This window comes from Glossina fuscipes, unplaced genomic scaffold (genome assembly GCF_014805625.2).
Source record: "Glossina fuscipes isolate IAEA_lab_2018 unplaced genomic scaffold, Yale_Gfus_2 109, whole genome shotgun sequence".
Lineage (NCBI taxonomy): Eukaryota > Metazoa > Arthropoda > Insecta > Diptera > Glossinidae > Glossina > Glossina fuscipes.
The window spans coordinates 1,346,226-1,373,410 of record NW_023998452.1 but is presented as its reverse complement, the minus strand read 5'-3'; the positions used below and the strand labels follow the sequence as shown (position 1 = coordinate 1,373,410).

The following is a 27,185-nucleotide window of genomic DNA, read 5'->3' as shown; positions in this document are numbered from 1 at the left end:
ATAAATGGTTAATAAGAGAGAAGCCGAAATTACTTCGCTGCCAAGCCAATATATCAGTTGCTTGCCAATATATAAATATTACTTAATTACTAAAGAGTGAATTTCGTGTTTAATCAATTATTAGAATATTGGACTTAAAAATTATATATGTAACTCACTAAATACCGCGTATGTATGTTTACTAAGTAGGTACATGGTATAAAAATCTTGCTAGTATTGTACGAGATTTTTCTTCAAGGCTGTTGACAAAAGTCAAACTGTAACGTAACATGTAAAGTTCTACATGTTTCTCTGATTAAGTGGTCTAGCTATTCTCACACGGATCAAGAGCTCTCATAGTGTGCCATTGTAGCCCAACCAACAGTTAAATTGTTTTATAATGTCATGATCATTGATAGGAGAAATAACCTTAAGCCTACCAGCCTAAATGGTCTAGATCGCGGTTTAAATATTTAACCATTGTTTAGCTCGCAGTAAATCGTCGTCTCCTTTATCGTCAACGTATTATCAAAAGCATCGTATACCTTACCCCTATTAAGAGAGACACCACCAGAAACCATTTCAAGGTGCTACGTTCATTAACTGCGAATGCGTTTCTCTTGAGCTGAGATTAAATAATTCAACCATTCTTAAGCTCTATGCCGAATTATACCAAACATATCATGTGCAATCTGTGTAAATAGTTTAAAGCCCAAGCCTAAATCCCAAATTAAGCCCAAGTCCCAAATTAAATAGTGTTCAACCAATAGTCTGTCAAAGTTAACACATAATGATAGTACGCATAGCCTACACAATGCGGAATGCGTTCAATTGAATGGTCAAACTATTTGATAAATCTAATTAGGATATCGCAACGATCAGATAATTTACATATCTCCTTTCGATCTTAGATAATATAGTAGAACTATTAACATTATCGATTTTGAAACGTTGTCGTGATCAATTGCTATGAACTTTTTGGGGTCTCAGATGTACAGTTTTAATTGTTATGCTACAACGACAATAAACACGAATGCAAGCTCAAGCACGAATGCAAACACCAATTTCACCGCGAACACTAACCATAGAAAATAATGACATTCGTTTAATTCACTTTAAGAAAAGAAACACTAAAAGAGTAATAGTAACCATCAGCATTAGTAAATCGATTCATTATAATTCATATAATCTCTTATAAATCTTACATTGTATTAACTTTCCTTTTTTCCGAATTAACTCCATTTTTATAATCTACTAATAAATAAAAAAAAAAAAAAAAAAAAAAAAAATATTGTCCATCTTTCTCCTGCCGACTTAATACAAATATATGCAATGATGCTTGAAAGGAAAATCGTCAATAAAAAAAATATGTTCTTGAAGGTCGATACCAATTGACAACGATCATTACGCCATTGTACACTCACGTTCCGGCTCAAGACATTCCGGTGTACAAGGAGGCCGTGCACGGGGAACAAGCAGTAATAATATGTAATTTTTAATTTAAAAAAAAAAATCCTGTGTCACTTCATAAGGAATACGGTAGGAAGAATGTAAATATATAAAAAAATAAATTTAAAATATATAATAATATAATAATGATAATAATAATAAAATATTCAGTTTTAAGTAAAATAAGCTAAGATAAAAATATGTGTTCAAACTAATCGACTTAATTGTATTAAAAAAAAAAAAAAAAAAAAAAAAAAAAAAAAAACGAAAAGCTTAACGAAAACTTAAGAAAACTGCCCTTCATTTTACCTCCATTGCAACGGCTTTTCATAACTTTAACTAACGTGAAATAATTACGGTAGTAGTAACACAGAAATTTGGTTGAATAGCTAGTCGTGTAAAGGGCTACGGGAACCATAAACAACAAAAATCGGTTTTGACTAATCTACCTTAGCAGACAATGAATTTTTAACACGTCTCCCAACACAGTCGCCAAACTCATAACTAACTAAGATGAACCCATCGACCACACTCGTGTCCCCATGAGCCTTACATTCCTTTAATCAATGTCATATCCTCCTAAACCCTCACCCATATCCATAAGGCATATTGTCTATTTTCGCAATTTTCTAAATCTCAGACGTGATCATAGAACACGAAATTTTATATAAATGTTCTTCATCTGACTGAAAGGAAGGACGTGAACCGCCATCTAGGGATATAATTATGTGCGATAGATCATCCTTTAATTACAATTGGTGTTCAGTGATGAACGCACGGTTAGCGAAGACATAAGTTATGCCGATCGGACATCCACATACGGGGAAGCGACCACTCACTATCTTTGTACCTCTCTCCCTCTACGTCTTCTCAACCCCCTAGTGATTGGTCATATTAAAGAAAAAACAAAAAGATAATACATTACAATTGTAAAATATTTCAACGACAGCCACATGAGTCGCCCGTGTTGAACCAATTTAAACTGGCTCATTAGGTGGCTCAGTGAAAACCAATCTTTATATTAATGTCTCTTATGAGGTATAAGTTAAAGCCCATTACCCGTTGGGCACATGTGCGGCTTTCGCATATATTGGAACTATTTCTGGGGCCTACATCTGATATGAATTGTGTAACTAGGAGCAAATTACGCCCATTTCCAAAATCAGTTTATTATGAAGATACACGAAAAATGGAAAGCTTTCTACATCGGTTGTTGCAACAATGAGCATTTTAACATTACATGGCAAACAGGCAAAGTGACAGACAGATAGTAAGGCGAAATAACCTCATTGTCTTGGTTTGTAGTATGTCTAGCAACTATTTCTGGGTGTTAAAAACGCTTTCGAACAATGGGCGGCAAGCAGTCAGATAGATAAAAGGGCTCAACACCGTCTCGTAACTTTACTTTAAGAAAGAGACTGATACATATTTCTGGGTGTAAAACACTTTCTAACAAAAAATGGCAAATACATGGACATACAAATCGACGGAGGAACTAGGCTAAATCGCCTCGTCTTAATCTTATTTCATGAGATATCATCTGCTTCTGGTCCTTCCGAATGTCTTCTAAGCAAGGACGCCAAACCAACGATTCCTCAAAGGAATCAGCATTTTTTTGTATTTTAAGCTGTGTGATTCATATTTTGCGAGGAAGCAGACGGACAAACGGACTGGCGAACAATTTTACATTGATTCGAAAGCTTTATTTATGGGATCGCGAAAAAAGATACCCCCATGCATCCATGACGGAAATATCCAGAAATATGCATAATGTATAAAAGATTAAGCCACGACGCACATATCTTTAATATGCCTTCGATTCACCAATGATGATTAGTGAAGTTTGACTTCAAGTTGCAATTTTAGTAGCGTCGATTTCGAAGTATTTTTCTTAATTATTTATCACGTCTACGGCAAAATCTAAATAATATTTGAAAAGCTCACCTGAAAATTGTTCGCAAACTTATTAGTCTTCAATTGAAGATAAATCCAAGGATTTTCATTTATTTGGCGATAGGTGTCTAAGATTTACTTTTTATGCTCTCGGGCTTAATCCAAAGCTCTGTTACTTTTTAACGCCCAATTATTCAAAATTTATTTTAAGATGAACTCTTTACTCGACAATCGATGTTATTTTAATCAAGAGTAGGGCGCGAGAATAGATTAATGTTATCGTTCCATTAATAAATTCCACAAATGGTGTATGTTAACCTCGAAAACTTAGTAAAGCTTATTCTGCGGCATTTTTTTTGTTTTAAAAACAATAAAAAAGAAGAAAAGAAAAGTAAAGTAAAACAATAAATTCATTATTCATTTAATGTAAACATTTTTAATAATAATAATAGTTTTTAATTATATAATAATGAATATATATATATGTTGTACATTTAAGTCATTAACGTACTTAAGCGATTACGAGTAAAACTCATTTTTCTCTAATTTTTTCCCCCTCTCTACTCTAAAGCATATGTATAAATCTAGGCGAATGCATTTTTTACATTGTCATTAACAAATTTATGTATATGTACACGTATATGTATATATAACGAATTGTGCTTTAATTACTTCGATAAATTTATAAATGCTTTCAAATATAAAATTTTATGTACTAAATAAAAATTCTTTTTAATTTCCAAATGCTTTTCATTACTTCCGCTTTCTATTTGAAAGATATGTGACTGTGTGTTGAAAAGGAAGTTTTCTACATTTGGTTTGGTTCCCTTTCGAAATGTAACGTATAGTTAATTAAATTTGAACGTAGGGCAAAACCAAGATTTAATGACTCAACACTGTGCTGACAACATGCTAAAGGAACTTGTCGGAGATTCTACAAATTATATATGTGCCGCGATCGCAAGAATTAAAGTAAAGATATAGTACATTGACTTCGTATTTAAGCCTGTAGCTCAACCTTGAATCCTATATTTTAATATTGAGATATTTTGCAAAACCCCGTAGAACCAATGCGCAGGTTCGTCCGCATTGCACGCAGATATATTCACTTAAGATGATCCAATGAATCACTCCAAAGCAAAAGCCAGCTGCATAAATAAATGTTTGCCGGTTTTTAACGAACAACACTTATGTTTCAAAACAATGATATAAAATAATTTATTCGAAATTCTAGCCGTCGCTAGCTATGCATTGTCCCCATGTCCTTGTTAGAATGTGAATTTCATGCCCGAAGGATATTTAGTCACCTGAAGCCATTTTTTAGGTGTCTTGTAAGGAATGGAAGCGCTGCTCACAGAGAGAAAAAGGCGGCAGTCGAAGCATACAATAATTGGGGGGAGAAATGTGTGTGATACCGCTTCTCATTTTCATACTACCAAAAAACTGAAAAATCATCTTATTGACCTTTTCATCTCTTGTGGCCGTGGATTAAATTGTATTAGTTGTTGTTTGTAGCTTTCGTTCGTTATGGTTTTGTTTATTTGAAGCAACTCATAATACAAGAAATCCACTTGATTTCTCAGATCATTGATATTCAGCACTACTGTCGATGTTAAGGGTTTGCCTAGTCTGCGCCGTGCTATCGTGAGGCATCCTTAGTTCCCCTATACAACACTATTCAACATCGCTGTATTTCGAACTAAGTAAAAGGCGCAACGCTTTCCCGTTTGGTGTGTTCTGGCGCAGACTTCGACCTGGTCAAAGTCATTCAAAGCAAAGAAAACTAAAGCCCTCCGCGAACAATCGTGAATCACGAATGTTAACAGTAACTTTAACTGGAAAAAACACGCATGACGTTCCTGCTTTTAAGTTCGCTTTCATAAAGATTTTTAAAGCTTGACAACAATGTAAACAAAAACCATATAATTATCATATCTAATTAATGCTCAAAAGAGGGACATTGCCGGCGCGCACGAAAGCCGATAATTTGTACATCAAGTATAATTCGCTGCCATGAGGATATTACACGGTATGAGGGATGATAATGGCAGACTGTAAAAATCTAATTTTCGATGTTGAAACGTTAATGTCGTTTAAGTTTTACATTCCATATTTGTTGTCGCTATTGTAAAGCCTTTTATGCACGAATCACAAGAATTTTTAACGCACAGGCTGCATAAATCGGTTACGTGTAGTTCAATTTCTGGGATTTGGGGAAAAAGGTTCACCACATCCATAGCTTTTAAAACAAGCTGCAAAGGATTTAACAAAAACCCTCAACTTATTCGTAATTAGCGAATGGCGTTAGAACAACGTGCTGAGCGACTAATTTGTCTTGGAATCTTGGAAGCTTTTACATATATTGTAACGTTTATATTAGACCCGGTTTCTCATATAATATAACGAATATATAATATATTTCGCCATTTATCTCTAAATATCGGAAGCGGTATAATAATGTATAATATTTGAAATAACTGTACTCGTAAGTAGTTACTTATATATTAGCCGACAAGCCGATGATCTACTCACTCGATACACTAATAGTATATTGCATTGCGCATTCATTGCACGTACATTACATCATATTTTTAGTCAATATTTACATACTGCAGTCTATTCTTAGCAAGTTTAGACGAACATTTCTCCCGATTTAGTTAACTTAGGGAGGTGGCATGAAAAGTTTAGGACCCAACTTACACCTTTCCATTAAAAAATCTAAAATTTGAAGCCCGCAATATGTGGAAAGGCGGACGCATCTCGAATGATTTGCTAATGTTTGAATTTGACCCCAGAACATTCCTCTACACGAACATTTCACGCAGTAATTAAGACTTCAAAACACCGACAACAGAACGATGGCAAGGGCATATGTAATTCAATCAATTCTATAACAACATTTACGGATATGTGTTTATATATTATGTATGTATATGCTTCGATGCTCCTTTCAATGCATTAATATAACCATACGACAAATCTTTCGCACACTTTCGAATGTGGTACTTGTCTCTAAACACACACTGATGTTACGTCTTATGTACACATCACCTTTTCAAGTGATTTTCTAAGACTGGAATTTTTTTAAGGAAAAATTAATTATATGAATTTAAAACTTTAAAGGAAAAGGTCATTCATTAACTGTGAACCTAGCCTGACAAAATGGGGAACAAAATGAAAATTGGGGGTAAAGTTTGTTTTTCTAGTCAAAACTTTGAGACTGTCATCATAATTTCAACAGGCCGACAAGTAAGACGAAAAATATATCTAAGTCTGTTTCGTCCCTACTCATAACAAGAATATGAATATTTTGCGGGGTTTCCAATTTCATTCTTTCACCACAAGCTTTCTTTATTAATTATAAAAACTTTGGTTATAAAATGCATTTAATTATAAAGTGACATCGTACATGGCAGATTTAGGAGATAGTTTCAATAAATAAGAGTTGCAGATTAAGCTCACTGCGCCCAGTTTTTAAAAAGAAAAAAAAGAAGAAGTTATTATGATTTGTTTTCAGCCTGGTCCAAATTTCACTTTGATCTAAAGAGAATGAAGTAAGAAAAGACCTTTGGCCGTATCGCAAAGAAAAGTCCTTTGCATAGCCGTAAGCAGGCAGACAGCATGTGGGTATCTGTCTCGCAGTTCTCATTCAAATTCAAAACCATACACACCGGGTGGGTAAGGCTAAGATTAAAGTAAGGTGTGCTATGTAAACCGTGTAATACTTGCTATAAAAATAAATGAAGGCGACCGGAATTCTACCCATCATTAATCTGCCCGTCCAATTTTCTTTTTTTCAATTATCCAAAGTCTCACAGAAACCGCATTCAGATAGAACCAGGACCAAAGTCAGCTGAAACCTTCTAATTTCTAAAGTTTAAGTAAACCTAACAAGTATCCCGCGCCGGCTATAATGAATGACTAAACAAAAACTTTTATATACAAGTTGCCCCAAGCTTGGCCTTACTTACACTCTTGTATGCAGGTTGTTTCAGAACAAAGAATCGTAAAAAATAAAATACCGTTGTGCATACTCGGTAAAAATTTATCTTGAAATCGCTAAATTAACATCACTAACAGCAAAAACAAAAGAAAAAAAAACAAAAGTCCGCTCGCAAATTCGTTCAGATAATGTTTGCATTTGCGCGTATTCAATGAATGGCAGAAAGAGAGCCGGTTACGAAGTCTCTGACATTCAACTTAGTTGATTTTAGATGACGGTTCCTAGTGGTTGTATTCGTTAAGTGTCGCGCAATGTTATCATGCCACCGGATATAATTCTTAGTGACAGCTAGCAGTGATTGAAAGTAATTTTATTGCTTACCTAGTTTTTTGATATAATTAATTAAACAATTTTATATATAACATAAAATATTAATATATGCATGGTTGGATATGCAGTGTTGCTGCGACTTGCAGAGATTTTTCGTGTAAACCGTATACTATAGAGAGTTCTTTGTTGAAATACCAAGATAAACATGCACACATGCACACAAAAAAGACTATATATATATTATGCATGAATATTTTTACTGAGACTTTACTCGCTAGCTATTTACAACAATAGCATGTCATTAAAATGTTTTTCTTGTGAAAACGCAGAGTAAAAGCGGATTTGACATATTACTCGGTTTTTGTTTTTTTTTTTTCTTTTTTTTTTCCTGCTATATATTGCAACTTCATAGTACACCAACACAAAATAAATTCTACTTACTATACTCGAAAAGTTTTCTTTAATCATTGTTGAATCGTTGCTATAGCGTTAACAGTAAGACAATGTTGTGTTTCATGTAAATAAAGCGCGCAATTTACACAGTTTCGCATGTTATCCGAATTGTTAATGCTTCAACTATATATGTATATAGGTGAGTATGACTTAATGCAAAGTAAGTGACGACATAACAAAAACAAATACAATTTGCCCTGCAGTGCGAAAACATTCGTGTGTTTGCTTGAGAGGCTGAGACTTAACGTTAGTTTTTACATTTTTTTTTTTTGATTTTTGTTTTTTGTTTTTCTTTTTTATTTTTATTTCATGTTTTCCTTGTTCAATGTTTTGTCAATTATTGTGGCAATCGTGTTGAATATGTTTGCAATTGCCGCTGAAAGCTAAATAAAAATAAATTTTTTTTGCAAACAAATGAATTCACACCATCCTCACACACGCAGAGTACTTTGTCATTCTATTTTTTGTTTATTATACCTCGCATGGAGGAAATATATACCGAGAAGCAAATAACTTAAGCTCTAGCAGATTTTTAATTAGCATAACCGTTTTGGTTTTCGGTTTCCTGGAAATTGTAAATCGAAATTTTCCTCAAACACTTTGTCGATCAAGTTTAAGTTTGCGCCCCCTTGCTTCCCATCAACTTTTGATATTTAAAAAAAGCACAAAAGAAACAAAAAATCAAAAATCAATCTGGGGATGTGATAATAACAAGTTTTCCAATACAACCAAAACAAATGAATGGCAATCATTGACCTAAAAAGGAACAACACAAAGAGCTGAGAAAAACAACAAATGAAAGCATTGTAGTCGCACAAACGCCAACTATTAAATACTTCGCCTTATACTATTCCATGTCATAGAATATTGAAATGACAATCAGTTACTAGTTACGCGTTTACTTTTTATCATAAGCTTATATGGGAAAATGGTCTAAAAAAAGGGAGCAACGTAGTCTAAATTAAGGACAGCAAATTTCTAGGTCAAATCATTATTCGGAACTAATATTCGTAATAGAATGCTGAAAGTAACACCTTATTACCAGCTCAAAAGGTCGATGCTCTCATCACATTCCTATTTCTCACATGCGTTTGCTATACGAGTACCGCAGTCCTCGATAATTACCTGAACTACAGCTATATTGTGCGGTTGTGAAAATGTTTTATAATTCGAAAAATTAAAAACAAGTCACAAAAGTTTGAATTTTAATTCACGGGAGTTATGTGTTCTTGTTAACGCCGAGATATGCATTTGAGAGGGCGGTCGCAGTCCACGATCGTGAAAAATATTCTACAAACCATACCCTAAAGTCGCTACAAATGATAGCCCACGAACACACCATGAGTTCAAGAGCAGCTGATGCATAGAGCGGGAGAGACCCCAGTGATGGTCATGCAATTCTCATGAACTTGTATGTTGGAATAGTAAATACTTGAATGTCCTAGCGGCTTCTAACCTCGTCAGGTTTAAACATGCAATGTATGTGTTTTAATATTTAAATCAATTTACACTTAGCAGTGACCTGTAATGGTTTCTAACGATGGACAAATAGATAATATGTATGTCAGCGACAACCTTCTCAATGCAGACCCTTTTTTGAGCGCATACACATCCCCAAGTCAAATACGAGTAATCGCTTGAGATTTGCCAAAGATTACCCTGACAGAGACTATGAATGCAAACGTATGCAAGTACAGGCGCCCCTCGCTTAACACGTTTATTCCGTCTCGTGCTTGTCGAACCCGTGTTATGCGGAAATTTTTGATTTCTTTCTTTAAATCGCAATATCATATGGGATAACATAGTTTAAGCTTAGACATAACATAAATCAAAACAATGTACGTCGTGTGGTATCGAAACCGTATTACAGCATACCTTGCAACAATGTAAACCAATGCAATGCGTGCCCTGTGCCCTGTGCGTGTCAAAACCGAATCTAAAAATTGTAAAACTTTTTTGTTTTTAAAGGAAGAAAATTATATTCATTTGTGATCGAATCTTTTATACTCATCATTATTATCCTATAAAAAACTAAAAAACAAGGAAAACAACCATCACCGTTATCCCAGAAAAACACGGAAAGCAATGGTGTTCACAGTTTTGATAACATGGGAGTGCGGGCATTGCAGGCGTATTCTTTAAAAAGTTTGGCTTATTCTCAAATTATTTTGCAAGTTTGTAGGCGATATTTTCATTTTTGCGAACCGGAGATTGTTTACCGCAGATGCTGCGTAGTTCCGCAGACGGACGGATGGACAAATGGGCAGCCGGATATGCTTCAGTGCATTCCAAATTTGAAAATTGGTTTTCTATAGTGCAAGAAAAAGAAAATTATGACACACTATAAAATCGAGTAGGCGTGGCCGATTTTTTCCATCTTTATAGACGCACTATAACATTGTCCATACATTTAAATTTTTGCACATTGATCTGTTATAGTTTATGAGTAATAAGCAAAAACCCAATTTCTTATTCTTTTTGAAAAACAGAGGTGTCCTCACTTTGCGTAGGACTGTAAGACAGATTTGGCCCATTTTCAATGTCAATCTGCTTCCAAGAACTTCCAATGTTTCTTTCAAATTTATAGTCGATAGCTTACTTTTTTCGGCCAGGAGGATGTTCGCAACAGTATTACGGAAAGACAGACGGACATGCCTAAATCGATTTAGAATTTAATGCTGATCAAAATATATATACTTTGTGAGATCCCTGAAGCTTCCTTCTGTGTTTTGCAGACATTTTGACAAAATGAATATATCCCCCATTCCCTCGGTGATGGATGTAAAAGTAATGAAGACGATCAGAAAATGAACTCAATCAAAAATTGCAGCCAATAAAAGAAAAATACAAATCAAATGAAAAACCACAATTGGGCGCACCAGGCCCGTACATATTGCATTGTCCGATTCAAAAGAAAAATGTACACTTGCTTGCATAGTCATGGCAAAGTGGAATACACCAGAGCAGTGTATAATCCCTTTAAAGATTAAGTAAACAGCTTTAAAAGCCAATAATTTAAACAAAAAATGCAAATGTTCATAAGCATGTGTATAGACAGTGTGGTAACTCAAACCCAAGTATGAGCGATATCACGATCACATCGTAAGGTAAAGCCTACAGTGTTTATCTCCTACTTGACGAATTTGTATTATTTGGAGATGACTCATTTTTATCATTAAAACTAAGCTCGTCATTGTCATTATTCGGAGCCATTAACTAAATTCATTGGCTTAACGATCAACGATCGCAGAGAAATTATATTTCTTTTCGAATTAATTCACTCATCATAGAACAATTCATTGAACAAGCTATTAAATCATTCATTCCGTCAATAAATTGTTTTTACTTGATATCGTTTATCCCTAACGTAAAAAAAGGTTATGTGCAAAATATAATCTAAGGCTGAAAGTATTTGCTCTCTCTCTTGTTTTATTAATAATAAAGATTTCCTCAAGCATAACCGATATTGGCCGCATAATACGTGCTTTCATTCTGAGCGGCCCAGTTTTAAAACAAATGTAGAGAATTTCATTGTGCAGTAGTAGTAGTAGTAGTAGCAACAGCAGCAGAGAAAGGGAGAGCATTTTAATTGCTTTATACTCGTGTCATGTTATTTATATATTACATCCGAGTGTTAAGTGAATTTCAATGCTGTGAATAGTATGAATGCGAAGTTTTAATGATCATATGAATGCGCGCCAGTCAGCGACTCAAAGTAAATGAGAAATAAACAAAACAAAGAATTAAAACTATATCGAAAAGTTTATATTCTATATTTAGGCGAATTTAAGATGCCCCCTACGTAAAGCGCGATAGTAAGAAAATAGTAAGAATTCCGATCATTTTAAAACTTCGATAGAAAGAACCCCATATTTGCAACATGTGTTTTGCAGAAATTGCTTAAAATTTATGTAGATCTGTGGAGAAAATTGATTCAAAACGGCATACAATACAGTTTTGGTATTCCAAATATGTCGGTACGTATACCAAGAAACGAGGCAGCACGCCAATCTCCATCAAACATTGAGAAGTAGTTGACATTGATGACTAATCTGACCTTGCACCCATATGCAATTCAAGGTCTTAAGGTCCAATATTGCAATTAAACTAAAACAATGGCCAACAAGTCTTGGGACCCAACACAGTCATATAAAAGCCGTCTCTACCAAAAAAACCGTTTCTATTTTTTCAAAACTAAAAGAGTCCTCTAACGGTATCTTCCAAAGTTTCATATCATTATGAACTCGCTTTGTTTACGGATTACTATAATTTTGGCGATTATTTTGACGATGCTTCTGTTATTTTCAAAACAATTGAGAAAACGTCCTGATTAAACAACTTAAGCATCGATAATTGAAGTTTCAAGAAATAGCTGACAACATGAACATTTCAAAAGGCAGCGCAATTTAAAATAACACATGAAAATTTACGCACATGAGAGTAATTTTCTAACTGGAAATCGTACTTAGTCGCAGCGAAACATATAAACTGTGTCAAAAGTCGGTGACTCCAAAAATGATAAAATTGCAGGCGTTCAAGATCGAACTGCTGACCCATTCACCGTACTCTTCTTCAGACCTGGCCACCATCCAATGTTGCCTATTCGTAAATCTTAAAAGGGTACTCTAGCAAAGAAGATTTATTGAGGCGTATTTTAAAAGTTTTGAGAAAATTATCCACGGCAGCCCAATAGTAGAGAACTTGTTCATTCTTGGAAGGGTGCTACGGTGACGAAAAAATTAGAATCTCGAAAACCTAAAACTTTTCTATTGAATCCCGGCAATTATTGACGGATGTGTGTATTAGGTCGCAGAGAAATTTTCATTGAAAACAATTAAGGAAAACTTGGAGCCTATAAGCTGAGCTACTACGTACGTCAATTATTTCAGTCGTTTCTTCCACAAAGGACTTTTACCTTCAAATCGAGACTTTTAGGTATTTACGTTTTAATATGTTCAATACTGAATATATATATATATATAATATAACTAACTTTTTATGCCGTTTACCAGTTGTGATATGCGGTATATTAAGTTTGTGCGAATGCATGCGACGCCTACAATGTCTTCAGATACACTCATCTTTTACCATCATTAAAAATGTATGTATGTGCATGTAGTGACATTTGGAAAATTATTATATGAAACAAGATTTTGATTCCTAACAAACAACGAAAAGTGTTGAAAATAGTATTTCGGCATACTTTATTAAGCAAAGGGGGAAGAAGATTCTGTTTTGTAACCCCGTCTCTTTTAATAAAAGTAAAACTACGATAGGCAGTAAAGTTCAATATTTGCTATTTTACGACAAATATAGGTGAAGACGGTAAAGGATTGTATTAGCCAAAGTGCTGCATGATAGTGACGGTTGTTTTTTTCTCCTATATGATTTATATCTCTTCCGGGGTGAGTAGCCCATTTGGGTCTGACTGCCTTTTATATTACCGTTATAATTATTATTTACCTTTTCTGCATAAATAGCGTAAACTCGCAACTTGTTCATACAGTTAAAAGAAAAATCAACAGGTGGCAGTCATGCATTTCCGAAAATAATCCCTACCAGCGTATACGACATCGTTCCAAAGAACGCAACGCTTTAAGAATAACTTTAATTAGGCGTAAAAGTTTGGTTTGAACTAAAGCTCAATCGGCTATTGGCTGCATAGGCGGAAGCGAGCGTGAGCAGTTCTTTCCTGCTTATCACTCCCAAATTTGTTCACAACCATAACTCTTAGCTTAGGAACTTTACAATTTCTAATTAAAGGAACTGATGAACCAGAGAACATATCTCCGCGAGCATTTAAGAGTCTATTTATTATTTGAGATTTCGGTTAATCATAACTAAATGTTACAAACGCAATGTCAAACTGAATAAACTGCCGCCCGTATTGTACTCGTTGGTGTATAAAGAAATTATTGCGTCATATCTGTCTGCTTTATTGGTAGGTCAATAACATTCCATATCTATTAGATTTAACTATTGTTGATAGCGATTAAATGTAAATATAATTAGTGTTAATCTAATAATCACAACGTAGTTGAAGTAATCACAAACGAATTTTTATTTCATTTTTTGCAAGTAATCAAGGGCTTAATACACACTCACATATACTTCTGACGGCATGCATGAAGAAAAAAAGAAAAGAAAAAAATCTCATTCATTGAAATATATGTTGTATGCTTATGAGTTCGCATAAGAGAGAATAAGAATGCGTGGACATATGTCGTCGTCGGAAACAAGTAAAATCTTATTTTTTCTTGTGGCGAAATCTTGAATACCAGCAATCTAACGCAAATATATGAAAATCGTGCTTACTCTTAATTGGTAATGGCATTACGCCAGATATTACGACCTCTTTAATATTGAATATTGGCACTTTACAATATTGCCCCGCATTTGGGTCAACTTATAGTAGAATGTCTAGTCATATATGATTGATAAAAATATCGAAAGAAATTTTTGAATTTTTTTCATGGCCTTTTTAATGTTACATAAACGTGGGTGAACTTATAGACGAATTAGGTTTATTTCCAAATGTACACTTAAACTTCGTGCCTTCGATTATTTCATTTTTTGGCAGGCATAGAGATAATGTATGTCCAAGTTTAATCGCAATTCAAAGTTGATGAAGGGAGCGGATTCACTACGCACTAGCCTAGCTGTAGAGTTTCGTTTTCTAGGTAACTACCCAGTTCCTACTTCTCTTAAATTATCTGACCGATTTTCAGTGATGCGACTTTACTCGTGCATTCGTGAGCAGTGAACTATAGCGATCTTCTCGATTTCATACACACTATTTTTTCCCTCTCTTCATCTTTACCTCTAGGATCCCTTCTTAGACTTGGTTATTGTAAAGGGATAATTACGCGGAGCGATCAACACTACAGAATTCGAAAACAGACAATTTGTTGAGACAACAGAAGATAACGTTAGGAAAAGAAGTTGAAATTATTTACGCAATAAACACCGGGTTATCTTGGTTGAATTCATTGTCTTTATTTGGTATTAGCGCCTGTGTACAACCTCAGTATCGCTCACATCTGTGTGTCTCTCTATCTCTCTCTCTCTATCTCTCTCTTTCTCTCTCTCTCTTACTCTCTCTTTCTCTCACTCTCTCTTTTTACTTCTCTAATAGACGCACAAACTATCCCCACTACAGGCATACATGCAAACATAACACGTGCGCAAAATAAAGCGAAAATCCCTTCGTTTGCTATATCTATCCTACAGTAAATAACGCTTGCTCATTGCATTTGCGTACAATTCAGCAGCACTTTGGAGGAGAAATTGCAAATCCAAGCTAAATTTAAACGCATCTCCGCTCTTAGCTTCAATTTTTAAAATGGTTTTCTGATGAGATCTTCGCGCTCAGCACGCAAGTGGAAATATTTAAAGTTCAAATTAGAAGAACTAACAATTTCTAAAGACATTCGTGAAGAGATGAAAGTTATAAGTTTGTTGTAATAATAATAAAAACAACGTTAAGTGAGCCCATTGACTAAAATTGTTGATTTGCAGGGTTAACTTGACGGGAATGACATGAAAAATTTGAAAACATGTAATTTTCTGATTTGATATCAACCGCCAACAGACAAATATGATGGCGCAACTCTCTTGATAACTTTAATCATATTGGATATATTTAATATATGTGTCGTGTAGCGCATATAAAAAAAGTATAAAAGTGAAAATAAGAATGATACCGTATTTAGTTTGAGCCGCATTTTTCGAGATCTCCTTTTTGAAAAAATTGTTGTTTTAGATACAACTGGTAGATATATACCGCAACTGATACCACTTATGAACGAATTTAATGAAAATAAAAACTTTTTTATCTATTTCCTCCTGATTACATATTTCTTCTCCCTCTTTTTTTCCTTAAGGTTTTAGGATTTATTCAGCACGACCAGCATATTTATTCTAAGCAAACTACTTTTGTGATATTTTGTGATAAACAGTCAACTGACTTATCCTCGAAAATGACGATAACTTACACAGGCGAAGTAGCCACATGCAGAGGATTTGGATGTTTTCTGAAATTATTATTAAGGTAAGAATGTATCCATATAAATGTATATACATATACATGTATGCGGAATCGATGCTTCTTTAGATCGATACTGCTTTGATATCGTAAAGAAAACTTTTATTGAAAACAAAGTAACAGCTCGTAGAAAAGTTTCTGGGTCTAGCGTACAGTCATGGGCCTAGAGGTCAAAATCTTCTAATTAATTTTACATTGTCTCTAAATCGTATTCGAAAGAGTTTTAAATTAAACGACCTCCTTCCCCTTTACGGGAGTGTTTGTTGACAAATCGTGTTTACTCGCCAACTTAACCTATAACCTTAGTTTGCCATCCATAAAGGGCATTTATGCCCCTAACTGACGCGCGAACGGGCTTGCTAACTCTCGACTAAATCAACTCAAAATCCCAGTTTAATCAACAACGTATGACACGTAGTGAGTCTATCAATGGCATTTTCGGATGTTGCAACTCGAATAACAAATCTAATTGACCGCTTGAACCCTCTCTATGGATGCAAAAAGTACAAATTACAAAGCATATTCTTTGCTATTAAATAATTATCTTTAATTTTGTTATTACATAATGCCACCTACAGTGTAATACAAATAGTCTCACAATGATAATCATTTCTCAACTACAGTCACATTTCAAATCTATATAGCCCTGTAATCTTAATCTCGCTTTTAAGTAGTTTATCATATGAAATTTATGCGAAATTAAGCAATGAGCAGCTATTGTTATACCGCATACAGGTGTCAGTCATTTTACCACATTTCACAAATTTTTTCTAAACAGTTGAACAAAGTATGAGAGGGAACTTGCATTTAATAAATTAATTTCTTTGCAATTTAATTAATCAATAAGTTTGTGTCACAATTTCCCTGCATATATTACGTTCGCAAGACGTTCGTGAACTTCATATGTAATTAAAAACAAGTAAGAAAATTATATTCGGTCGCGACCGTTCATCGTTCACCGTCGTCGTTATCCTGAAGGAGACAAAAAAAAGTAAAAAAATACATTTTCATGCTTTACAATATAAAAGGGGCGAGGCTGATTATTTTTATTTTCAAAATAAAAGTTTTTATCATACAGACACGCGGGCGGCGTAGACCCTTTGAAAAGCCGGCATATTCGTTTTCGTTAACGCGAGAGTATTTACCACAGATACCACACGGATGGACAGACGAACGCATGGACATGTTTAGGTGCATTCCAAATTTGAACCTGCACAAGAACTTATGCACTTTATGGCGTTTTCGAAGCTTGTTTCTGTGCCTCATGAAGATACTGAAAAGAAAATTAAGCTTTGATACGCGACAATGTTGGACGGGCGTGATCAATTTTTTATCTTCCCGCCCTTAGAAAAAGCGTACAAATTTTTGTACATTTATCTGCTATAGCTTATGAGTAATGAGCAAGATTCGATTTTTTCTTCCTCTTAAAAAACAGAGGTGTTCTCAGTTTACGTGTTGCTGTAGGCGTGTACCTGCGTGCAAGAATTTCCAATATAAGCGCCAACTTTGAAGTCGAAAAATTCATTTTTGCGGCAAAGAGAAAGTTTACAACATAGTCATAACCGGACAGATGGACATGCTTAAATCATTTTAGAATTTTATGCAGATCAAGGATATATATGCTTTGTAGGGTCTTTGATGCTTCCTTCTGAATGTAGCAAACGTTTTGACAAAATGACTATACCGCTCATCCTACCGCTCAAATATCTCGAGGGCATAGTCCGGGAGGTTAGCGCACCATTGCATCAAGTAGACACTATTTTTACCAATGATTCTCGGAATATTACGAGTAAATCAATCGATTCAACTAATTTTTGTAATCGGCTCATATTTGGCAAAAAAAAGATGGTACGAAAGTTGTACAATCTGAGTAAAATTTCGGATAGCAAGTTAACAGAAAAGAAAAGTTATCGATTATCTGCCATTATTAGCATAATTTGTATGGCGCGGACAGATTTAAGGAAAGCAATTATTTTTCTAGATAAAGTTTGGAGATCGTTAGCAAATACACAGATAGGTATCAATATCAAAGTTGTTGAGATCAAGGCTATATTTTTATCTTAATTAAATTAGTCGATTAGACAGCAATAGATGAATCCAACTTTTAGGAGGAGCTTGACGAAATAAAGAAGAAAATCACTTGGGAAAAGTTTGCTTTTCTGGTGATTCTAATTCCAGCAGCCCAATGTGCAGACACAGTTTAATCGAATTTTTGAAGACAATTTTCCAGCATGAAAAAGAAAATATTTGCGACTAAGTTCAAGTTATAATGTTTTCACAAGACAGACATACAGATTTGATCGAGTTTTGAATCTAATCTGTAATGTAAGAAAAATGATACGAAAAATGTTGAATTCATAATCTGCCTTACAACTGTCACAAATGCAGAAAAGACTAAATACTGCTTTTGACGGTAAACCAAAGAAATAGAAAAAGTAAAATTTGAGGTCACAAGGGCTAACGTTATTTAGAAGAGCCCGACATGCCGATGCAAAAATACGCTTACAGTAGTTGGGCATACAGACGTGACATAATTTGATGACAGTACGCAAGAAGGTTCTCGGTTTCGAATTGGTAATTTTGTTTACATCAAACGAACACATAAACATGTCTGCATGCAATTGCCGAAAGTCGTCTGAGCTTCGACCCCAAAGACAAACAAACGGATCTACGTAAATGTTCACATTAAGCCACAATATATTTATCTCTTGGGGCATTCTACTCCAAAATAAGTTTACTGTGTTGAGCTAAAACCATTTTCCAGCCGGACAAGTTTTTATCTTAAAGTTAAAACGATGATCAATCAACTATAGTGCCATTTCGTAACGTAAGCATATACTCTTCGCATACGTCGCATACGTGTACGAACAAAATTTAAAGGCATTAACTCTAGAATTTGGTAATGCAAGAGGCTTCTCGGCTTATGTTTGAAGTGCGTAATCTTTAAATGTAAAAATCATTGACAATAAAATAGAGTATTAATCAAAGTCATTTCTATTTTAAGAATATCACCGAAACAGAAACATACGTTTAATTAGTACTGCGATGTGATAAGATTATATTTTCACTTTTTTTATTAGCACGTGTGTAATAACGTTTAGACGATTTTAAAAATAATTTAATGAGTAATTGATTAAGGCTTACATAATAGAGGATAGGATTCCCCAGCAAATGAGTTAAGAGAATTATATTAAAAGAAAAGAGAAATTTTTTAGTAGCAACAAACCGAGGGAGGAGCAAGAAAGATCTATTCGTCAGTTGTGGACGGATTATTAGGTAAGAAGCGTACTCTCAATTACTCACATATATATAAGTTGATCCATTTTGCGTGGGGTGACTTTGCACAATAACTTAGATCAAAATGTGCTTTAAACCACATTGTAAGCAAATTACCTTTAGAAGAGAGTGACACATAATTCACTTTTAGAAAATATTTCTGCGCTAAGCTTTAGAGTGACCCTGGGCCACAAGTAGCAATAAATCATAAGTTTTTGTAGGGAGATGTCCTTTAGCATGACAAGTGATAAATTCAAGCTGGTCAAAAATGCGCACACGTAATAAGGTATATGAGCTTTACAGTCGACCATTCAAGTTTGGAAATCTCTTTTCGAAAGAGTTAAATCTTCACCAGTAAGAAAGTTTCACTATGTAGCAATCAATACGAAAAATTGAGTTTTTCCATTTGCGGGCATTTGATCAAAGATTTTCTTTTTAGGTAATATTTGAACCAAATCTTGGCTCTCAGAATTCCGAAACTAAGATTAATTGTTCATTACAAGTGGATATGTACGCGCACCATGAGCATTCCAGCGATTTCAATTTCTTTAACACTTTATGCTTATTTTCAAGAATTGGACCACAAGATTTTATTACGCGCTAACCGCCATCCTTACCGCTATCTTCCATCCCTGTGGCACCACCGTTCGGGCATACCTTCACAGTCTGAGCATACAGAGTGGCCTTATTTGTCGGTGCATGCCTACATTGTTTGAGATGTTTGTACGAGTCCGTCCATTATTATCATCATTATAATTAATTCAGTCAGAGGAATAAATTCTTCAAGCACTAGTATCTAAGCCTTTATTAAAAATTCTACCGCTCTTGAGATTTAAACCCGCGACCATTGGAGTTGTTAGTCGATATCTATTGCCTACTCAGCCACTGACAGGCTTATGCGAACCCAATCGAAAATTATTTTTCACTACTTAAAACTTAAAGCAGTGACTGACAAAATATTTACCGATTCTATATCAGCAATACGAAAGGTTAACTTACGTACGCTCGGAATTAGGGAAAGCGCTTCTTACTTCTTAGTAAAAGCAGCTTGCTGATCCATTATAAGCGTTGCAAGAGTTTTTCTTAGCCTATCAGGTTGATTATGAAACACTGCTTGCGAATAGTTTCAAACTGAAATCCCAGTTACCTGCGGGCTACGAAGTAGACAAATTGATTTGCTTTACACATCTTTTTTGGATCTGGTATAAAGATCGGTTTAATTGTTACACTATTACATAATTAATAAATAATTTTACGCCTCATCTGCGCAGCACTTATGTGCTTGCGCCCATACTCTAAGCTATTACACGTCTAGTGAAATTCGAAAGACTTATGTGCAAATTTGTTTTGATATTTCCAGATGGCGTGGTAGTATTTATAAATTAGTTTGGCTAGATCTCTTGGCATTTCTCTCACTCTACTATTTACTTAATATGGTTTATCGCTTTGCTCTCGATCCTCATCAAAAGGAGTAAGTATAAGTTCTACCTTTATTCTATGCACAACAGTAATGTAACGCTGACTCTTCAATTTATAAATGATTTAAAGGATTTTCGAAGCCGTCGTTCAGTATTGTTACAGTTATAGCGACCTGATTCCCTTATCGTTTGTGCTTGGCTTTTATGTATCGATCGTAATGACGCGTTGGTGGAATCAATACACAAGTATACCGTGGCCTGATCCTATAGCTGTATTCGTCAGCGCTCACGTTCACGGTCAAGATGAAAGAGGTCGAGTCATGCGGCGTACAGTTATGCGTTACGTGTGCCTTTGCTTAACGATGGTGCTGACTAATATATCGCCACGTGTTAAAAAGCGTTTTCCGAATTTGAACAATCTCAAAGTGGGCGGTCTATTAAACGAAAATGAAATGGAAATTATTGAGAGTATGAATAAAGGATTTCCCCGTCACTCAAAACATTGGCTACCCATCGTATGGGCAACAAGTATTATAACAAGAGCTCGTAAGGAAGGACGGATACGTGATGATTTTGCAGTGAAAACTATTATCGATGAACTGAACAAATTTCGCGGGCAATGCGGACTACTTATCTCTTATGACACAATAAGTGTTCCTTTAGTTTACACGCAAGTAGTAACGTTGGCCGTTTATTCCTATTTTTTGTGTTCAGTCATGGGCCAACAATGGACTGAGGGTAAACAACTAGCTAACAGCACCTATGTCAACAAAATTGACTTGTATTTCCCCGTCTTTACAACCTTACAATTCTTCTTTTATATGGGTTGGCTAAAAGTCGCCGAGTCACTTATTAATCCGTTTGGAGAAGATGATGATGACTTTGAAGTAAAAAAAAAAAAATAAAAATTATTTTTATTTCATGTGTGTAGTAATGTCGGCTATCGCTCTCGTTCTCTAGGTTAATTGGATGGTGGATCGTAATTTACAAGTTTCTTATCTAATAGTCGATGAAATGCATCATGAACATCCTGAGCTAATTAAGGATCAGTATTGGGACGAAGTATTTCCCAACGAGTTACCGTATACGGCTGCTTCAGAACGCTTTCGTGAAGAGCATCCAGAACCATCTACAGCCAAAATCGAAGTATCGGAGACGGCTGCGATGCCTACAACATTATCGCATGTGCGCATCGATGATATGGTTGGTAGCGCCGAGCCTAAATCAACAGTGCAGTCTGTTAATTATAAATTCCCAGATAATATGCAGGAAGAGGAGGTTAGAATCAAAGTTCCATCAATGTTAGAGAAAACTTCATACCTCTTGGAAAGAATAATTGAATGTAAAAATGTTTTTGCACTGATCTCGTTTCAAAATTATTTTAACACACAACTTGTAGATAAAACTTTTCTCAATGATTATTTATAAAATAGACGGGAAAAGCTAATTATTGATATCAGCATCTGGTGAACGGTTGTATTTATATTTAATCTTATAAATGGCTTAGAAGCTAATACTAACTTGATTCTAATTCTTTCTTTCCTAAGCAGATAAAAATAGATCTTAAGAAGATTATGTAAACGACAAGATCCTTACACCCCAACCTTATCTTATGCATGCGTACACCTTCCTTACGTATTTATGTATATATGCAATATTGATGTAAATGGAAACATTCTGCACTGCATTAATCTAAAGTGATTTACTTCAATAGCTGTACAAAATATTTTTTACCCTTGTAATTGAGTTAACTGATTAGAAATGTTCTTATTTTCAATTAGGCAGATGATGCCAGTGGCATTCATTTTGTTGCGGGTAACAGCAAAGTTCGGCCTGGTTCATCACCAAGTTTGGTTAGCTTAAGCGGCACCATGTCGCGGGTAAATACTGTCGCTTCCGTTTTTAAACGTATTTTAAGTCGAGAGGATAGCCGACCCAGTTCCACGACACCTGGCGATGACACATCGCAAAAATATCGATTTCCGGGCAGTGGCAGTTCAGCGAGTTTGGTGGTTCAAAATGCTACCACAAAGCCTACGGGTAGTTTACGCATCACGGATCAAGTGATCGAAGAAGTTGATGAACAAGCAACTATTACATCTCAACGTGCCAATGACACCAATCGTCCCAGCGTTCTTAATATATTTCCTCAAGGTCCCAACTCGGCAAGCAACGCACAGATCAAGGGTGAATCAACGGCGGATAGTTCCGCGAAAAACAAAATATATATGCGCACATTTTCGAATGTGGAACCGCATATATTTCCACCGGGTGGTGTGGACGGTTTACTGGCCCCGTCAATAAATGCGAACACTGTGCCGAACACGCCGATAGGGGAGAGTGCAAAATCTCTCTTTCAAAATGGCAGCAAAGAAACAGGTAAGAATGTTATGATTTTTTATATACTGAACGATGCTGTTTATGTAAATGGCTCTCTCTTCAACTTTCTTCGCAACGTAGACCAATTGCAAGATGCTCCATCGTTCAAATGGTTTCTGTCAACTGGTAAAATGTTTTTTTCTCTCTCCAAAACAAAAACACATGTTATAATTGTTATGTGTTTCCTTATTTGTAGTTTTCGTTCCTGTTTGTTTTTTGTATTGTTAAAAAGAAAGTAGTGTTTTTGAGTGACCGATCCTTATACACACATGGATAATGAAAGCATTATCTCCGAACTTATGGGAGTTCGTAGTATAAAATGCATGCCAAACATTATTTGTGCATCTTAATCTGTATATCACGTTTTCGCTCTTCTTCCCACTAAAAGTACCCCTCGCCGGACTTCGTGTTCAATAAGTCGGTTCCTCATTTTGCCAGCATCTTGTCCCATTTTTTTTCAGAAACGACTCTTCCAATTCCATAAATCGTTAGATACTGTTAGCTACCAACCTAATCGATATAAACAGGCCATTAGTCCCCAAAAAGCTTGTCACTCTTCATTCATTTCTCGAGACACTTTAAGTAACCTTAAGTTAACGACAATGATAACGGATTTTGATAAAAAATTTTGCGAATTTACAAACATTCTTTTAATCTTATTCACCTGCGTGGCTTTGATAACAAGAGAGATTTAAAAAGTTGAAGCAAATGATCCGACATACATAACCTCAAAGATGTGATGCATTTATGTTGGAAGAATCTCCTATAACATATAGCGAAAATGTTTCGATACTCGAAATAGTTTCGATGCCCTCAGTTTGTAAACCAAAACTAGTTAAAGGTTAGTGCTACTTCGAATTTTGGACAAAGTTATTTTCAAAAAAACTGTTGCAACCCATGACTTACTAAGAGGAGTTTAGAAAAAATCACTAAAATATTGTTAAAGTCATTCGCAAAATTTGACACTGATGTTAATGGCAAAGAGCGCTTAGAACAGACAAAAAACTGAGGGCTAAGAAAAGTTGTAGTAATCCGAACGGTATAATAAGATTAAACGTAAACTCTGCCGTATATTGGACCCGTCTGTTCACTATTTATTAAGACTTCCTTTAATGTACGATACGAACAATTCCTTGCAAGCAAATTTCGCAAGTGAAATCTTGAGTGCGCTTTCTGAGCTCAAAAGATTGCACGGTTTCATCGTTTAAAGCCTTCTTTCCAAAGGAGCAATAAAAACAAAAAAGGAAATTATACCCATCACCGTTATCCTAAAATAGGCAAAAAAAGTGAGAAAACTAAATTTTCATGCTCTGTAATATAGAGTGGGCGCGGCTGATTTTGCCTATTTTAAAATAAAAGTTTTTGTCGCCTAGGCGTATGGACATTGTAGGCATGTCCTTCCGAACGCTTTTGCAATTTTCTAGGCGTTATATTCATTTTCGCTAAATGTTTACCACAGATACGACACAGATAGACAGACGAACAGACGGACGTATTTAGGTGCATTCCAAATTTAAAATCGGACAAGAATTTATGTACTTTATGGGATTTTTGAAAACTGTTTCTGCGCGTTTTAAAAATATTGACAAAAAATATTATACATTGATACCCTATAATGTTGAGTAGACGTCGTCAATTTTTTTAATTTTTCTATAGATGGCGCACCCTCGCCCGTAGTAATAAGCAAAACCCAATTGTTTATACCTTCCCTTTATATGCCTTCGCAGACGAAGGGAAGTCCTTCTGGACGTTGCAAACGTTTTAGCAGAGAGCATGCACCCCTCGTTCTTTAGTGATGGATATACAAATATACAAAGAAGTTTTGAGTATCATTAGACAATTTTTTGAAAACCAAGGCAAGAACCATACTTTTACTGAGCAAATCCGCTTTATAGTGATCATCTTGCCTATAGAATCCTGAAAAATATATCAAAAACAGCTGAACGGTAGAATGTTATGAAATTGGCAATGATAGGAGCTTCTATGGACGTACTCTTATATTTCTATCAAGTCTTACTATTCAATGCGATTTTTATATCTCTGAACCGATTGACATTTTCAAATCGACTTAGGACCTTATATCCTCTTGAAAATTATGGAAGAATGCAATTAATGTAACGTTGTCTTCAATGATAAGTGGATATTGACTTTCTATCACTTGCTGCCCGAGCTACATACACGACCACACTTAGATCGAATGTTCTTTGTTGTTGTTGTTGTTGCTGTGTAATTTATTATTATTCTATTGTTCCTGCAAGTAATAAACTGAAATTTTTTTCCTTTGCTCCTGCGCAGTTGAAGATATGGAAATGCGGTCCACAAACGATCTGATAGCCGCTGCCACCGCTGGCACTGAAGGCTCCGACGATTTTGAAAGATTGAAAGCGGAACGGGAAAAAGAGCGACTCGAGAGACAAAAACAAAAGTTTGTACGCTCAGTTAGTACAGCTCCAGGTGCGGAAAATGCACCAGCAACGATTGTTCCTGTCGTGGCAGCTGTAATTCCCCCCCTAACAACTCTAACCACTGAAGAATTGCCAAGAACTGATTTATCGTCTCTCGTCGAACCGATCCTAACCTCGGCTTCTAAGTCAAAGGAGAGTATAGTTGAATGACCCAGAGCGGACTCCCTACACACATCGTCATCTTTTGTATTTTTTTATTAAGAAATGCTTTTTCTATTGCTACATACGTTTATACTCAATTTAAGCAAATAATTTCCGTAAAACGATAATTGCCTTAGAATATTAGAAATCGCAGGAGCCTTACTTCTAAAAATGACATTGTAAAAACAAAAAATTAGTGTAATAATCTTGCGTACATACAAGAGTACAATACAATATTAATTTTCGACTCCGACGTAGTCACTAATTGCTTTACTCATACTTAAAATGTTTTTCAAAACGTAGCACTTGCTTGTTTTTGTAACATTATTGCACGATCTTATTATATCGCCTATATTTATATTATTCGTTCTTAATTTTGTTATTATTATTATTACTATTTTTTTTTTTTTTTTGTTTTACTAAATTGTAAGAACTAAAGATAAGCATGCATGAAAAAACAAAGCGTTTTAAAAGTTAAAAGTTAAGGTACTTCTTATTCTTAAATAATGCTCACGTTCAAATAGTTGATCAAATATTTTTTACATTTTAAATAAAATTCAAACAAATTTAAGCGGCCAGATAACTCAATTAAATTCAAATTTTCGTATCGCTTCCTATGGATTGATAAACTTTATTGTATGAAAGGTATGTATTACAAAGCCTGGACATTATTTCCGTATACATTCTTTTCCACAGAGTGTAGCATCGTTCACTTCAATCCAGCCATGCGACAGTTTTCCTTGCTTACTTTCGCCGGTAAATGGAAGTAATTTCTTCTGAATATCAACAAGATATATAGCGAATATATATTTGCAAACTTCCTAGCTTTTCCTTGTCAAATGTCCTCGCTATGGTAGTTATAAATAGACAGTTCAAAAATGAGGGGAAGCTTAGAGCGACACAATTTTGCTGAAAGACCCTGAATATGGTTAAAACAAAGTCCGTTAACTATGGAAATGTTCTGGGGAAAAACGCTTGAATAGATAAAATGATCTATCGCACAATTATGACAGCAATCGCCTCCAAGAGCGTATAATTGAACTTTTCTCAAGAAGTTCAAACAGATCTCTATGAATCACGATATTCTGGTATTTATCAATTTCAAGGATGGAAGAAAATGTTCAAGCGCTTTTAAATGGGTCGGCAAGTTTCATTGAGATGGAGCGAGCTTGTTCAACAAGTGTACGTATGAAGGATTCTCGTTAAACCGCCTCAAACGAATCTTAGATTAATCTTATATACTTCGCAGTTCGTTTTTGCTGAAATTTCCAACGATTGGATGGGTCGCCTGAGTTGTCTACTACTATTTCGCTGATTGAACTTGGAACAGCTGCAATAAAGTGGATGTATTTTCGACATATTCTGATTGAAAAACAGTTTTGACTCATAACTACGGAAAGATGGACAATGAATTG

At 35.1% G+C, this 27,185-nt stretch overlaps 2 protein-coding genes across 9 annotated transcripts in view; both read left to right on the top strand.

The window, feature by feature from the left end:
* The window catches only part of LOC119638709, a 31,179-nt gene extending 28,872 nt beyond the window's left edge, over positions 1–2,307 (top strand). For all 4 annotated transcript variants that reach the window (XM_038035654.1, XM_038035656.1, XM_038035653.1 and 1 more), the window contains one exon: positions 1,360–2,307. In XM_038035654.1, coding sequence (XP_037891582.1) covers positions 1,360–1,471 — 112 coding nt within the window. In that variant the 3' untranslated portion in view covers positions 1,472–2,307. The remainder of the gene's footprint in view (positions 1–1,359) is intronic.
* Positions 2,308–7,591: 5,284 nt separating this feature from the next.
* LOC119638754 (bestrophin-4) lies at positions 7,592–26,368 on the top strand. 5 transcript variants are annotated; one of them, XM_038035738.1, is made up of 8 exons: positions 7,592–8,186; positions 15,931–16,097; positions 20,728–20,838; positions 20,916–21,672; positions 21,746–22,063; positions 22,567–23,164; positions 23,246–23,290; positions 25,460–26,257. In XM_038035738.1, exons 2-8 carry the CDS (start codon positions 16,027–16,029, stop codon positions 25,777–25,779), a joined length of 2,220 nt encoding a protein of 739 aa, XP_037891666.1. In that variant the 5' UTR covers positions 7,592–8,186; positions 15,931–16,026; the 3' UTR covers positions 25,780–26,257. The 5 variants fall into 5 exon arrangements, with proteins under 5 accessions (XP_037891666.1, XP_037891668.1, XP_037891671.1 ...); XM_038035740.1 differs by having other exon boundaries at positions 7,593–8,186; positions 21,746–21,988; XM_038035743.1 differs by lacking the exon at positions 25,460–26,257 and adding an exon at positions 26,343–26,368 and having other exon boundaries at positions 7,594–8,186.
* The last annotated feature ends 817 nt before the right edge of the window (positions 26,369–27,185 follow it).